The 14,484-nt window shown below is 65.9% G+C and overlaps 5 protein-coding genes across 5 annotated transcripts; 2 read left to right on the top strand and 3 right to left on the bottom strand.

Annotated features, from left to right (window-relative positions):
* Window positions 1-16: 16 nt before the first annotated feature.
* On the bottom strand, window positions 17-4,492 carry MICPUN_58377 (predicted protein; the record flags this gene model as incomplete). The annotated part of the gene is made up of 2 exons (XM_002501981.1): window positions 17-4,339; window positions 4,436-4,492. The coding sequence occupies 2 exons, from the start codon at window positions 4,490-4,492 to the stop codon at window positions 17-19; spliced, it is 4,380 nt and encodes a 1,459-aa protein (XP_002502027.1).
* Window positions 4,493-4,853: 361 nt separating this feature from the next.
* On the top strand, window positions 4,854-5,660 carry MICPUN_100385 (predicted protein; the record flags this gene model as incomplete). Its single annotated transcript, XM_002502359.1, has 1 exon — window positions 4,854-5,660. The coding sequence occupies one exon, from the start codon at window positions 4,854-4,856 to the stop codon at window positions 5,658-5,660; it is 807 nt and encodes a 268-aa protein (XP_002502405.1).
* A 1,121-nt stretch (window positions 5,661-6,781) lies between these two features.
* On the bottom strand, window positions 6,782-7,665 carry MICPUN_73264 (predicted protein; the record flags this gene model as incomplete). Its single annotated transcript, XM_002501980.1, has 3 exons — window positions 6,782-6,827; window positions 7,215-7,343; window positions 7,553-7,665. Coding segments are annotated over 3 exons (288 nt in total), but the record flags the coding sequence as incomplete, so codon positions are not given.
* An 857-nt stretch (window positions 7,666-8,522) lies between these two features.
* On the bottom strand, window positions 8,523-9,779 carry MICPUN_100383 (predicted protein; the record flags this gene model as incomplete). Its single annotated transcript, XM_002501979.1, has 1 exon — window positions 8,523-9,779. The coding sequence occupies one exon, from the start codon at window positions 9,777-9,779 to the stop codon at window positions 8,523-8,525; it is 1,257 nt and encodes a 418-aa protein (XP_002502025.1).
* A 666-nt stretch (window positions 9,780-10,445) lies between these two features.
* MICPUN_58373 (bromodomain-containing protein) lies at window positions 10,446-14,345 on the top strand (the record flags this gene model as incomplete). Its single annotated transcript, XM_002502358.1, has 1 exon — window positions 10,446-14,345. One exon carries the CDS (start codon window positions 10,446-10,448, stop codon window positions 14,343-14,345), a length of 3,900 nt encoding a protein of 1,299 aa, XP_002502404.1.
* Window positions 14,346-14,484: the final 139 nt, after the last annotated feature.

The raw sequence follows: 14,484 nt of genomic DNA, 5'->3' as shown, positions 1-14,484 counted from the left end.
CCAGGACGCGCGACGTTCACTCAAAGTCAGAGTCGTCGCCGTCGTCCTCGAAGTCGTCTTCATCCGATTCCTCGTCGGAGGATTCCTCCTTGTAAACCTTCCTCGCGGCGCCGCCCCTGCGGGAGGAAGCCGCCCTGGGAGCCACGTCGGCGATAGCCTCGACGTCGCTCTCGGCGTCCGAGCCGAACTCATCGTCGCTGTTTGCGGCAGCCTTCTTGGCGGGCGCGGGCTTCTTAGCGGGCGCGGGCTTCTTGACGACGGGCGCGGGCTCCGAGTCATCCTCCGAGCCCGAAAAGTCAAACTCGTCCTTGGCGGCGGCGGGCTTGGCCTTGGCGGCGGCGGGCTTCTTGGCGGCGGCGGGCTTAGCGGCGGGCTTGACCTTGGCGGCGGCGGCGGAGGGCGCCCCCGCGCGCTGCAGCAGGCGCTCCGCGAGGCTCAGCTTGGGCGCAACCTCGAATTCATCGTCGCTCTCAGGTTCCGGCGCGGGGGGCGGCGCAGAGACAGCCTCGGAGACTTGGGCAGAGACAGCCTCGGAGACTTCGGAGGTTGCCGAGGAGGCGGGCGCGGCGGTGGGCTTCTTCGCGCGAGCGGACGGGGCCTTCTTGGCGGCGGGCGCGGCGGCAGCCTTCTTCGCCTTGGCCTTGGTGGGAACAAACTCGTCGTCGCTGAAGTCCTCATCCTCCTCAGAGTCCTCATCAGAGTCCATCGCGCGCGCAGCCTTCTTCTTCTTGGCCAGCGCCTTTTTGCCACCCTTGGTCTGGTTCCTCGCCGCGGCGCGCTGCTGCTTGGCGAGCTCCTCCGCAGCTTTGGCGTCCTCGGCGTCGAAGACGTCCATGGCGGCGTCAAACGCGTCGAGGTCGCGGATCCAGAGCTGCTTATCCGTGGTCCCGTGAAGCTCCTCAACCTCAGCCGTCTTGACCCGCTGTTCCTCCACGAGCTCGTCAACCTTCTCCTGGGTGAGGTTCCACAGGGGCATGGAGAGGAGGTAGTCGTAGGAGGCGCCGTCGGCGGGTGCCGGGGCACCTTCCTCGGAGATGTCGGAGAGACCAGACTCGGCCGGCTCGGCGTCGGCGGCGGCGGCAGCCTTGGCCGTCTTCGGCATCTTGTCGTAACCGGCCGCCTCGAGCTCCTCGATGAGCACGCTCTTTTTCTTGCGGCCGATGGTCATCTCGCCGTCGACGACGGCGAGGATGAATCGCACCTTGTTGGACATGCGCTTGAGCTCAAATTCAGCCTGGCGGATGAGCATGGCGCGCCTGCGAGCGTACGCGTCGAGGCGAAGGGGCACGAAAGCCTCCATGATGGCCTCGGGTGATGAGTACTTGGTGATGCCGCCCTTCTCGTCGAAGGCGTGCATGTTGGAGGTTGACACCTTGGCGCAGAGCTTGAACTTCTTCTCGATGCCGTCCTTCTGGGCCTTGGCCATATTCTCGGGCGTCATGGTGACGATAAAGTGCACGGTGGTGTCGGTGTGGTGCTCCTTGTAGTCGGTTATGAACGGCTGCGCGTTCTTCTCCTTGGGGCTGAGCATGTTCTCGAGGAAATCCTTGTAATCGGTGGTCCAGGACCTGAGGGGAAGCTCGGTGATCACCAGCGTCGTCTCGTCGACGATCTCGTACTTGCCGGTGATGTTGTACCGAATCTCACCCTTGACAATCTCCTCCTCGATGGTTCCTTTGAAGTTGCGGTACCAAGGGTGCATACGCTCGGTGCACTCGTCGTCGAGGATGCGGCGGATGTTGGCGACGATATCCCGCGGGTTGAAGTTGGGGATGGACGTGGACCAGCCTGTGCCGATGCCGTCGGCGCCGTTGACCAGAACCAGGGGCAGGATCGGAAGGTAGTGCTCGGGTTCAATCACCTGGCCGTCCTCGTCGAGGTAGTCGAGGAGGGCGTCGTCGCACTCGGGGAAAATGACGCGGCAGATGGGCGCGAGCCTGGTGAAAATGTAACGGGGGGACGCGTGGTCCTTACCGCCCTGCAGGCGGGTACCGAACTGGCCGGAGGGCACCAGCAGGTTCACGTTGTTGCTCCCGACAAAATCTTGCGCGAGGCCGACGATGGTGGACGCGAGGCTGGCCTCGCCGTGGTGGTACGCGGAGTGCTCAGAGACGTAGCCCGAGAGCTGCGCAACTTTGATGTCGGACTTGAGCTTACGCTTGAAGCACGAGAAGAGCACCTTCCTCTGCGAGGGCTTGAACCCGTCGACGACGGAAGGGATCGATCGCATGAGATCCGCGCGGGAGAAGAGGATGAGCTCCTTGTTGATGAAATCGTCGTACCTGACGTCATCGCCCGTCATGTCCAGGTACGTTCCCGGCTCGTAGGCGTTCAACCACGCCTTGCGATCCTCGACGCGCTTCTTGCTGAAGGCCATGTCGATGAGGTTACCGTCGCCGTCGGTGGTCCACGCGAAGGTCTTCTTGTGGTGGTCGAGCGCGGCAAAGTACTCCTTGGCTTCCTTGGCGGTTGACGTACCGAGACCCTTGTAGTACTTGATGTTCCAGCCGCGGCCGGTTCCCGTCTCCTCGGCGTGCTCTTTCCAGTTGTCGTACTCGGGAAGGGTGTAGAAAACCTTGCTCTGCTTGCCCTTGGTCGCCTTGATGATCGGGGTGATGAACTCGACGAGGAAACCGGGAATCTTGAGCAGCGATGGGAAATGCGCGTGGAGAAAGTTAATCAGGAGACCCTTGATGTGGGAGCCGTCGTGGTCCTGATCGGTCATGATCATGATGTGACCGTAGCGGAGGCTCTTGGCGGACTCGTACGTGGTGCCGTGGCGGAGGCCGAGGATCTGCTTGATGTGGTTAATCTCGGCGTTGTTCATGATCTGATCGTGGCTCGCGTCACGAACGTTGAGAAGCTTACCGCGGAGCGGGAAGACGCCGTATCGATCGCGACCGACGACGGAGAGGCCGGACACCGCAAGTGCCTTCGCCGAGTCACCTTCGGTAAGGATGAGGGTGCAGTGCTCGGAGTTGCGGCCGCCCGCGTCGTTGGCGTCATCGAGCTTGGGAATGCCGGTGAGCCTGGTAGCCTTCTTGCCGTCAGACTTTTTCATCTCCTTGCTCTGCTTGAAGGACGCCCAGGAGAGGATCTGCTCGACGATACCGCTGTTCATCATCTGCTTGATGACCTTGTCGCTGGCCTCGTACTTGCTGCCGAAGTTGGACGCGCGGGTGTTGAGCGTCTCCTTGGTCTGCGAGTCAAACGCGGGGTTCTCAATGAGAGCGTTGACAAACACCCAGAGGTGGTTCTTGACGTGAGCAGCCTTGAGGTTCTTGCAGGACTTCTCCTTCTTCTTGATCTTCTCGAGGAGCTTACCCGCCACCTCATCGGCGACCTGGTTGACGTGCGTGCCGCCCTTCATGGTGCAGATACCGTTGACGAAGGACACCTGCTGGAAGTTGCCAGAGTCCGAGATGGTCACGCAAACCTCCCAGCGGTCGTTAACCTTCTCGTAAACCTTGGGGGCGTTCTCCCTGCCCTCCAGGTAAAGGTCGACGTAATCACTGAAGCCCTTCACCTTGAGCCTCTCGCCGTTGAGGAACACCTTGGTGTTCTTGCCGATGTTACCGGCGGCGTCATAAACGCGCTTGCACATCAGAGCCACGGTGTCGTCCTCGAGCTCGGTCATGTTAAACTTGGCGAGGTCGGGCTTGAAGGTGATGCAGGTCCAGTTGTCGGTGGGCTTGCACTTGGTCACTACCGGTTCGCACTTCTCACCCATGTTGTTCTTGAACACCTGGCGGTACCGCCGCTCGCGGCTGCCGTCGCAGGTCTCGACGACAAACTCGGTGGAGAAGATGTTGGCCAGCTTGGCGCCGTATCCGTTCCTGCCGCCGGTAACCTTCTTCTCGTTGTCGTTGTAGTTGGACGACGTGAGCAGGTGACCAAAGATGAGCTCGGGGACGTAGACTCCCTCCTCCTTGTGCATCTCGACCGGGATGCCGTTGCCGTCGTTGTACACGCGGATGCACCCGGCTTCCTGGTCAATGTCGACGCGGAGGGTCACCATCGAGGGATCGCGCACCTTGTTGTCGGTGGCGTTGACGAGGATCTCGTCGAAGATCTTGTAGAGACCGGGGACGAATGACATCTGGCGCTGGACCAGTTTGTTGGTGTCCTTGCAGTACACCCAGGCCTTCTCCTCAGTCTTCTCGCACGAGCCGACGTAGGTGTCGGGGCGGAGGAGGATGTGCTCGAGCTGGGTCTTCTTCTGGTAGATATCCTCGATGGCCTTGCCGTCGGAGGAGGAGGACGACGCGGGCTTGGCCGCGTTGACATCCTTCTCGCCGAGGGGAGCCTTGGGCTTCTTCGCAGCGGGGGCCTTCTTGGCCTGGGCGGGGAGCGGGGGGAATCCATGTCAGATCGGTCGCGACACAGCTGTGGTTCTCGGTTCGGGGCGGGCGGTTCGAGGGGCGCGTGCGCGCACCTTGGGCGCCGCGGCGACGTTCTCGTTGATCGCAACGATCTCAGCGACGTCCGCCATGATGCGCGGTGATGGGTATCGGCGCGCGGACGGGCGAGTTGCGGGTTCGAGGCGCGGCTTCGGTGAGCGCGCGCGTTAAACTGAGAGGGATTGGTTCCCCTCGTGCGTTTTCGCGTCTTGGCGACACAAAAAAGTGTTTATGGACTTTTTGTTGAACCACGGGCCATAGGATTCGGGTCGAACATCTCGCACATGCCGCCAGTCACAGTTAAACACATTTCGCGATTTTTGGCTTTTTTCTATTTCGGATTTCGACCTCCCCGTCGGCACCGCCTCGTGCCAGCCGCCGCCGAACCCACTACTCGCCTGCGCACGGGTTCCCAGCGAACCTAACGGAAACGAGCCACAGGTGTCAGGAAACATGGGTCTGAGGGTAGGATTCGTGGGCGCGGGCCAGATGGCCGAGGCGCTCTGCCGCGGCTTCGACGCCGCAGGCGTCGCCAAGTGCGTCGACATGACCATCATCGATCGCAACCAGCCCAGGCGCGACCTGTTCGCGTCGTGGGGGTGCAAGATCGGCGCGAGCAACGAGGAGGTGGTAAAGAACGTGGACGTGGTGTTCATCAGCGTCAAGCCCTACGCGGTGGCCGACCTGCTTCGCGAGATGGCGCCGTTCCTCGGCCCCAACGTCCTCGTCGTGTCCATCGCCGCCGGCGTGACCCTCGCCACCATGGAGGACGCCGCGGGCGCGGGCGTGCCGATCATGCGCGTGATGCCCAACACCCCGTGCCTCGTGGGGTGCCTCGCGGGCGCCATGTCCAAGGGCACGTCATGCACCCCTGAACACGTCGACACCACCGCGCGACTCCTCGGCGCGGTGGGCAAGTGCCACGAGGTCCCCGAGTCCAAGATGGACGCCGTCACCGGGGTCTCCGGCTCCGGCCCGGCGTACATATACCAGGTCATCGAGGCCATGGCCGACGGCGGCGTGCTCGCGGGTCTTCCCAGGGCGGTCGCGCAGGACCTCGCCGCGCGCACCGTCATGGGCGCCGCGAAGATGGTGCTCGAGACGGGCAAGCACCCGGGCGAGCTCAAGGATGCGGTGACGTCGCCGGGGGGCACCACGATCGCGGCGGTGCACCATCTGGAGAAGTGTGGGGTGCGGGCGGCGTTCCAGGGGGCGGTCAAGGCGGCCGCGGACAGGGCGCACGAGCTGTCCAAGTCGTGATCCGACCGACAGCCGCGGGTTTGGGGGGGGATGGCGACTACCGAAGCGCGCACGCGAAGAGGCTATTGTTTCTCGCAGAGTTTTCAGTCTTCATTCAACCCTACACTAGCCCCTCGGCGCTCGTATTGAATTCGCCCTTTTAAAGAATCGTTCGTAATATGGAGTACAGTTGTTGTTGGTACACGGCTCGGTGCCCGGCGGGCACGAGCGCGAGCTCATCCTTTGTGGAGAATCGCGCAGGGCCCTCAGCCGCTGAAGATCGCGGGGTTGCCGAGCATCTGCGCGTAAAACTGCGGTCCCATCGCCGCCATCGCCGCCGCCCACGCGGTACCCCCGTGTGCGCTCATGTCCGAAGCCTCGGACCCGTTGGGCACAGCCTTGCCGGCGTTGATCGCGGCGGGCGCCATGGCGTTCTTGATCTGCGCCTCGAAGAGGAGGCGCTGCACGAGAGCCTGGTTGGCGCCCATCATCATCGCGGGGTTGCCCGCCTGCACCAGCGACGCGAGCAGCGGGTTCGCCGCCGCCGCCGCCGCCGCGTTGCCCCCGAACGCCGCGAGCACACCGGGGAACGCGCTCGTCGACGTCGACGGCGCCTCCGACTGCGCGCTGTGAAACGACGGATGCCGGAGCTTGGCCATCGCTTCGATACCAGCGGCGGGCGCGGACGCGGCGACACAGCTGGCGGCGTACAGCTGGCTGGCGGAGGACGCAGCCTGCGCCGCCTTCTGGTAGTTCTCGAACGCCGCGGCGGTGGCGGCCATCTGCGCGGCGGAGATCCCGGGGACGCCCGAGAAACCCTTGGCGGCGAGCGACGCGAGGTCGGAAAACGCCTTGGCGCCGCGGACGGATGATTCGCCAGCCTCCTTGAGCCCCACGTTTTTCGCGCGTTTCTCATCGTTCTCGTCGTCGTCGCTCTCCTCACCGCCGGACGCGTGGCGCTCAACCTGGAGCGACGCCTGCACGAGCTGCTCGAGGCCGGTGATGATGTCGTCGTCGGAATCGGTGGACGACTTGGGCGACGCGGAGCCGCGAAGCCTCTTGGACTTGCCCGCGTCCGCCCCAGCCTTGCGCTTCTTGGCTGCGGCGACGTCGCCGGCGGGCTTGGTCTGGTTGGCGAAGAGGCGCCTGAGGGTGGAGTTGAAGCGGTTCTTCACCTGGTTATCCGTCCTGCAGGCGGGGGCGGGGAAAAAAAGTCAGCCTCTAACGTGTTTTTTGGCGCGCCGAGCGTACGGCTGTCAGTGTCAAAAAGCGGACCACGTGGTTCCGCCGGCTGGAATATTCGATAATATTCCTTTCTCCGATGGGAAAGTAACGGAATCTGCATTCCACGCCGCGCGAATGCGAAGATGCCTTTCCAGAACGGACGAAATCCGCGTCGAGTCGTGAAAAATAGACTGGGATTGGCGAGTTCCGGCGAAAAAGTTCGGCCCTCGATCCGAAAAACTGCCAGACCAGCCTCCCGCGTCACCCGGAGTGTGCGAAGAGTCGCGGGACGGGACGACGAACGTGGAGTTCGGGTTGGGTTAACCGGGGCCGCGGCGTGCGGGCTCGTACCTGCCGGGGATGGATCGGGAGATGACCGCCCACTTGTTCCCGTGGATGGCATGCGCCGCGAGGATCGCGCGATCCTCATCCTCGGTGAACGGGCCGCGCTTGACCATGGGGTTGAGCTGGTTGCACCACCTGCGGCGGAGGATGGGGAGGCGGGGGGGCGGGAAGACTCAGCGATGAAGTCGAGCCGGGGGCGGTCGGTTGGGGGCGCGCGGGGCGAGGTTGACGGCGCGGACGATCGGGAGGCGCGCGTCCCGATCGGGCACGCTCGTGAACTCGCTCGATCGACCGCGTCAAGGACGAGAGGCGCCGGGAATCGCGGAAGCGGGCGGGTCTCTCACCTCAGGCGGCAGCTCTTGCTCGAGCGACCGGGCAGAGCCTCGGCGATAGCGGTCCAGTTGCCCGGGCCGCCGAGCTTCTGGATCTGCTCGCGAAGAAGCGCGTCCTCCTGCGGGATTCGACGTGGGGTGTTCGGAGAGGGTCAGCACGATGACGTCCACGGCGATTTACGGCCCCGAAACACGTCGCGTCGATGCCGCGGCGCGCGCAATCCCGATCGTTCAACACCGTCGTCGTGGCGAAAAACTTTTCCTAACGGTGGTTTGCCGCGGCTCGGATTGGCGGCGCCGTGGCCGGGGAGAGGTTCGGCACCCGGGAATGGAGCGCACCTCGGGAGTCCACGAGTTCTTCACGATCTTGTCGTCGTCATCGGTCACGTTGCTCATCGTCGCGTGCGTCGTGTGCGGCGCGTGCGCGGGGGCGTGTGGCCTCGTGGCTTTCGCGGTAAATTTCTAACCGACTGCGTAACAGTGAGGTGGAAACCCGACGCTGAGAAAAGGAATCAAGGGTCGGACGAAAAGATGCTGGGCCGCGCTTGGTCTACATTTTTACCTCACTGTTTGTTCATACGAGATCGGTCGCGTCTATTCGTTCACCAAAAAAATCTCATCCTCGATTCCAACGCGAAGCTCACGATTCCCCCTCGGCACTATTGGCACCTCACCACGAAAAAGTGCTTTCTGAGGCGCAAGGCTAACTGTTTATCTGGTCGTCCGACCTTTGGTTAACTGCCAATCACGATCACAAATCACCGATGAAGGGACCCCCCGGATTGGCGAAAGGGCATCCGGGTTCGAGATAACGAACCGACGATTCTCCCGAACCGCACTATTTTCCCAGTGTGAGGATGGCACCGGGCACCCCGTATAGCGTTATCCGTGTCGTCAGTTTTGGCGGTCTCTGTTCTGGTTCGTTAACCCCGTGTTATTGCAAGTCCGATCCCTCCTCCCTCCCACCCGCGCGTTCGACACGTCAGATGTCGCCGTTGTCGTCGGGATCATCGCTGAAGTCGTAGCACATCGCGATGTTGTTCGCGCCGTCGCACACGATCCGCGTCTCGTCCGCCTGCACGCTGCCCAGCCACACGGTGTGCCCAGTCACCGCGTAGAGGCACTCCGATTTCTTCACGTCGCCGCCGCCGCCGCGCTCCTCTCCGTCCTCGTCGTCGGGCGTGAGATCGGGCGCGTTCCACACGCGCACCGTCCCGTCGTGCGCCCCCGACACCACGTGCCGCGGATTCCCCGTGGAGATGGACACCACCGCCGCGGCGTGACCGATCATCTTCGCGGCGAGCGACGGCGACACGCAACTCGCCCCCTCGCGCCGATCGACGCGCCACGCGTACACCGCCCCCGTGCTGCTCCCGGTCAGGCACCCGCCCCGCGCGTGCGACACCGAACGCGTCACGCCGTCCTCGTGCGCAGTCCACGCCCCGAGCGTCGCCCCGATCGACGACGACGACGACGACGACGACGACGACGAGCCCGCGTCATCGCCGTCGCCGTCGTCATTCGCGTTTAAAGACCCGGCGTCCATCGCGACGGCGCCTCCGTCCGCGGTGCCGGCGTACAAAACCCTCGCGTTCGGGTCCAGGGAGAGGCACAGCGCCGCCTGACCAACGGACCATTCCCCGAGGAGCTCCAACGTCTTGGCATCGTCCTCGTCGTCCGTTTCGTCGTTCGCGTCCTCGTCGTTTCCGCCGAGCCCCCAACGACGAATCTTCCCGTCGAGACACGACGTCCACACGCATCCTCCGGCGACGTCGAACTCGGCACCCGTGACGACTTCCGGGTGCTCCGCGGCACCCACGCACATGAGCCGCTCGCCGTCCCTGGGGTGCCCCGGGCTGTCGACGTCCGCGCCGGGTGGGATTCGCCACGCGCGTAGTTTGCCGTCGCGCCCCCCGGACGCGACGAGGTCGCCGGCGATGGCGACAGCCGTCACCGCGCCCGCGTCGTAAAGTCCGAGGAGGGAGCGCTCGCCGAGTCCGCGGTCCTCGACCGCGCGCCAATCCCGCGAGTGCGCGTCTTTACGCCGCGCCAAAAGGCGGCGCGCGCGTTCGCGGTACTCCAAACCGCCGAGTTCCTCGCAGTTGCACACCAGCACAGACCCGGCCGCGGTGCCCATGACCGCGTTGGGCCAGTCGAACGCCACGCGTCGTATCCAGTCGCTGGTGGACTCGTGCACCACCCTCGGTCGCAGCCCGCCCTGCGTCCACCTCGTCTCCATCGCCCGCGTGGCGCGCTCGGTCTGCTCGCGTAGAACGCGCGCGAACTCGCTCTCGAGGCTGGGCGTCGCGTCCCCGTTCGCGTCGCCCGATCTCGACGTCTCGCGTCCTCCGCTGTTTTCGTCCCTCGCCGGGGGCTCCGGGGAGGCGCCGTCGTCGCGGGAGGAGGCCCTGATTGGGACGGGCGCGCGGCGGGATGCGCGCGCGTGGATCCGCCGAGACACGCGGGGGCATCGCGGCGGATTAGCCGCCGGCCTCGGCGCGGTCGTCGCCGGGTTCATCGTGGTTTTGTGGCGGGAAACGTGGGTCGAGCGCAAGGCGCCTCGCACAGCCAGGTTGGCACCACGGCAAAATCGCGGGTTGTCACATCGCGACATTCTATTTACCAGAAACAAACCTAACTGTTTGTATGTGTTCACTTCTTGGGCGACTTAACCATAAACACACACACACACACACACACCCAACGGCGAGCAGGACAGGAATCCACGCGAGAGGGGAACTCGTCGATCCAGCCGAACCCGTCCTCGGTTTGAATTTCCCATAACAACTTGGAACTTGTTCAAAAAAGTCCACGATCTGACCCGCGCTCGCGGACCCGCGCAGCTCTCAGAGCATCGTCGACGCGGTATCGTTCGGGTTCTATCCGGGATACACATCGACACACGATGAGCCCCAGGCCGAGACGCGCGGCGGCTCAGGCCGCGGCGGTGAGCCTCGCGGCGAACGTCGACGGGGACGCCGCCGACGACGAGGGCGGAGGAGCGTGGGGAGGCAAGGGGCGGAGGACCGCGCGCGGGGCCGGGGCCGATCCCGGGGACGACAAGGAGAACGTGGAGAACGCGGACGACGACTCCGAAGACGACGTCGCGGCGCCCACCAGGCGCAGCGGCAGGGCGCGAAGGCCCGCCAACCGCCTGCGCGACTCCGACGAGGACGAGGACGACGATCGCGGCGCCGACGAGAACGACAACTTCGTGCGCCGATCGTCCCGAGCCGCCAAGCCCGTCGCCAGGCTCTCCCCGGAGTGGAAGCAGCACGTCAGCGACGACGACGACGAGCCCGAGGCGGAGGAGACCGACCCGGAGGGCGAGTACGTCGAGGAGGACGACGACGAGGAGTCCACCGAGGAGGAGGAGGAGGAGGAATCAGACGAAGAGATCGAGGGCATCCCGACGCGATATTCCCGCCGACAACGCGCCACCGTGGAGCGATACTCCCCGAAGCCCAACGAGCGAGGCCTCGCGGGCGGCGGCGGCGACCGACGCGCCGGCCGACGCACCCCGTCCCCCACCGGCCGCAGCAGGGGACGCAAGCCCAAGGGCAAGCGCCGGTCGAGGCCCGACTACCGCGAATCTCCGGGTGACTCCGCCGGTCGCCGCGGTACTAACGGTAAGCGGTGGATGGACGACACCGACGACTCCGACGCCGACGCCGGGCACGCCGGTAATCCCGGGAACTTCCCCGCGCTCTTCGGCGGCATGTTCGGCGGCGGGCGCGCGCCGGACATGTACCCCCTCGCTCCCCCCGGCGGCGGCGGCGGCGGCGGCGCGGTTGAGGCGGGCGGCCCCGGCGGGAAGAAGGAAGCGGCGGATGCGGAGATCACGCCGCTGACCGTGGACCCCACGCTCACGTTCGAGCAGGTGGGCGGTTTGTCGCATTACGTCCACTCGCTGAAGGAGATGGTCTTCCTGCCGCTGCTGTACCCCGAGGTCTTTGCGAGGTTCAAGATGAATCCGCCCCGAGGGGTGTTACTTTACGGAGCCCCCGGGACGGGTAAGACCCTTCTGGCTCGCGCGCTCGCGGCGTCTTGCTCCCGCGCGGGCGCCGAGGTCTCTTTCTACATGCGAAAGGGCGCGGACGTCCTGTCCAAGTGGGTGGGCGAGTCCGAGCGTCAGCTCAGGCTCCTCTTCGCCGAGGCGCAGAAGCGGCAGCCCGCGATCATCTTCTTCGACGAGATTGACGGCTTGGCTCCCGTGCGCTCGTCGAAGACGGACCAGATCCACAACTCCATCGTCGCCACGCTCCTGGCGCTCATGGACGGTCTGGACTCGCGCGGTCGCGTCGTGGTGCTCGGCGCGACGAACAGGGTGGACGCCATCGACGGCGCGCTGCGCAGGCCGGGCCGATTCGACAGGGAACTCGCGTTTCCCCTGCCAAACGCCGCCGCGCGTTTCGAGATTCTCAAGATCCACACGCGCGCGTGGGAGAAACCCCCGCCGTCGCTGCTGCTGGAGCAACTCGCGGCGCGGTGCGTGGGGTACTGCGGCGCGGACCTCAAGGCGCTGTGCACCGAGGCTGCCGTTCACGCGCTCAGGCGGCGGTACCCCCAGATTTACGAGAGCGACGACAAGTTGCTCATCGACCCCGGGCAGATCTTACCGAGCCGCGTGGATTTCAGGGCGGCGATGGAGGCCATCACCCCCGCGTCGCATCGCAGCGCGCAGGCGCACGCGAGGCCCTTAGGTCCCCTGCGCCAGCCCCTCATGGGTCCCGCGCTGGGCAAAGCCGTGGAGGCTACGTTTCTCGCGTTTCCCCCGGCGGCGATGGCGGCAAACGCCGACAAAAACGCCGCCGGTTCATCCGGTTCATCCGGTTCGTCCAAGCCGCCGACCGCCTCGATGGTGTTCGACCTCGACGACCTCGACGACGACGACGACGACGACGGCCTGGAGCTGCTCGAGGAGCTCGACGGCGGCGGCGCGGGGGGGTTTGAAGGAGGCGCCGGCAAAACGCCTGCGGTTTCGAACAAGCGCGGGGTTTCTGACAGAGACGGTTTGTCCGGCGCCTCCGCCGCCGCCGCGCTCGCCACGGCGGCTCTCGAGTTCCTCAACTGCCCGCTCGCGCGGCAGCCCCGTTTGCTGCTCCACGGCCCGTGCGGCAGCGGGCAGGCGCCCCTCGCGGCGGCGCTGCTCCATGAGCTCGAGGCGTTTCCGGTTCACGCGGTGGGTCTTCCCAGTCTGCTCGCCGACGGCGGCCGATCGCCCGAGGAGGCTCTCGTGGGCGCGGTGACGGAGGCGCGACGCGCGGCTCCCGCGGTGCTGTTCCTCCCGCACCTGCGCCTGTGGTGGGACAGCGCCACCCCCACGCTCCGCGCGACGCTTCGAACGTTGATGGAGGACGTGCCCGCGGACACCCCGCTCCTCTTACTCGCCACGTGCGACTGCGAGCGATCCGAGCTGGACCCCGAAGCGGCGGGGTTGTTTGGCAAGGGGCAGCGGATGCGAATCGACGCGCCGGACGGCAGGGCGCTCGCGGGGTACTTCGAACCCATCGTGGCCGCCGCGGTCAGGGCGGCGCGGGGTATGGACGCGAGGGATCGCGACGTCGCCGCGGGCGTCGACCCGGACACCCGCGGCCGTCGACATCGGCGAACGCTCGAGACGCTCCCCAAGGCTCCGATGCCCGGCCCGGAGGGCGACGACGCGGGCGGCGGCGGGGGCGGCGGGGGCGGGGGCGGTGCGGGCGACGCGGCGACCGCGGCGATGATCGCCGAGGAGGACCACGCGCTTCGCCAGCAGCGCATGTTCCTCCGCGACCTCGTCACGCGTCTGCTGTACCGCAAGCAGTGGCGCGATTTCGCATCCCCGGTGGACGACGATCAGCTCCCGGGGTACTCCAAGAAGGTGAAGGAGCCCATGGACCTGTCCACGCTGCTGTGGAAGGTGGACAGCGGCGCGTACGCCACGATGGACGCGTTCCTCAAGGACGTCCACCTCATCGTGGCGGCCGCGAAGACCTACTGGGGCGGGCTGGAGCAGGAACGACGCGAGGCGAATGACGAAGAGTTGGACGAAAACGGTTTCGACGTCGTGGAGGGACGCAAGGTTGTCTCCCGCGCGCACGCGCTGGAGGATACCATCCAAGAGCTCGCGGGCCAGCTGGACCCGAGCCTCGTGCAACGATGCGCCGCCATCGCGAGGCACAGGGCCGCGCGGGCGAGCGGCGGCGGCGGCGGCGGCGGGACCGGCGAGGGCCTGCCGCTGATGCCCGGCGAGGGCGATCGCGGGGAGCGCCGCAGCCGCCGCGGCGCCGACGGCGAACTCGCCGAGCAGGAGGGCGGCGGGGACAAGCGCAAGCGCATCCACGACGAGCCCGGGTACGTGCCCGATCCCGAGGCGCTCGCCAGGGATCTCCGCGCCAAGCGCGCCAAGGAGGAGGCGGCGAAGAAGGAAGCCGCGGAGAAGGCCGCCGCAGAGCAGGAAGCCGCGGCGGCGGCGGCGGCGGCGGTCACCGAGGCTGCCGAGGCTGCCGCCAAAGCCGCGGCGGGGGCGAACCAGTCCAACCCGCGTGAGCGCGCGATGAGCGCCGACGGATCCGCGCCCATGCAGTTCCTCGACGCGATAGACCCGCTGACGGACGCCGAGGTGGCGACCAACTCGGCTTCGTTTGTCGACTTTCTCGTCACGCGGTGCTCGGGTAAGCCGGCGGCGGATGCGGAGGCGCTGGCGACGGACCTGGGGCGTGCGGTGAAGACGGCGCTGTCGAGGGACGCGCTCAGGACCACGGACTGGACCCGACACCTGCAGGGCGCGCTGCAGTCGTTCATGTCCGCGAGGACCGCGTGACGGATGGACGAGCCGAGGTCGGGCGGTGGGTGGCTGAGCGGGTGATGAAAGTGTTTGCCTGTGGAAAGAAACAAACAGTTGCAACCATAAACTCGTAAATCCGCGTGACCACGAAATCGTTGTCGATGATATGCACACG

Source organism: Micromonas commoda, chromosome 5, assembly GCF_000090985.2.
Source record: "Micromonas commoda chromosome 5, complete sequence".
Lineage (NCBI taxonomy): Eukaryota > Viridiplantae > Chlorophyta > Mamiellophyceae > Mamiellales > Mamiellaceae > Micromonas > Micromonas commoda.
This window is presented reverse-complemented; position numbering and strand designations above follow the sequence as displayed.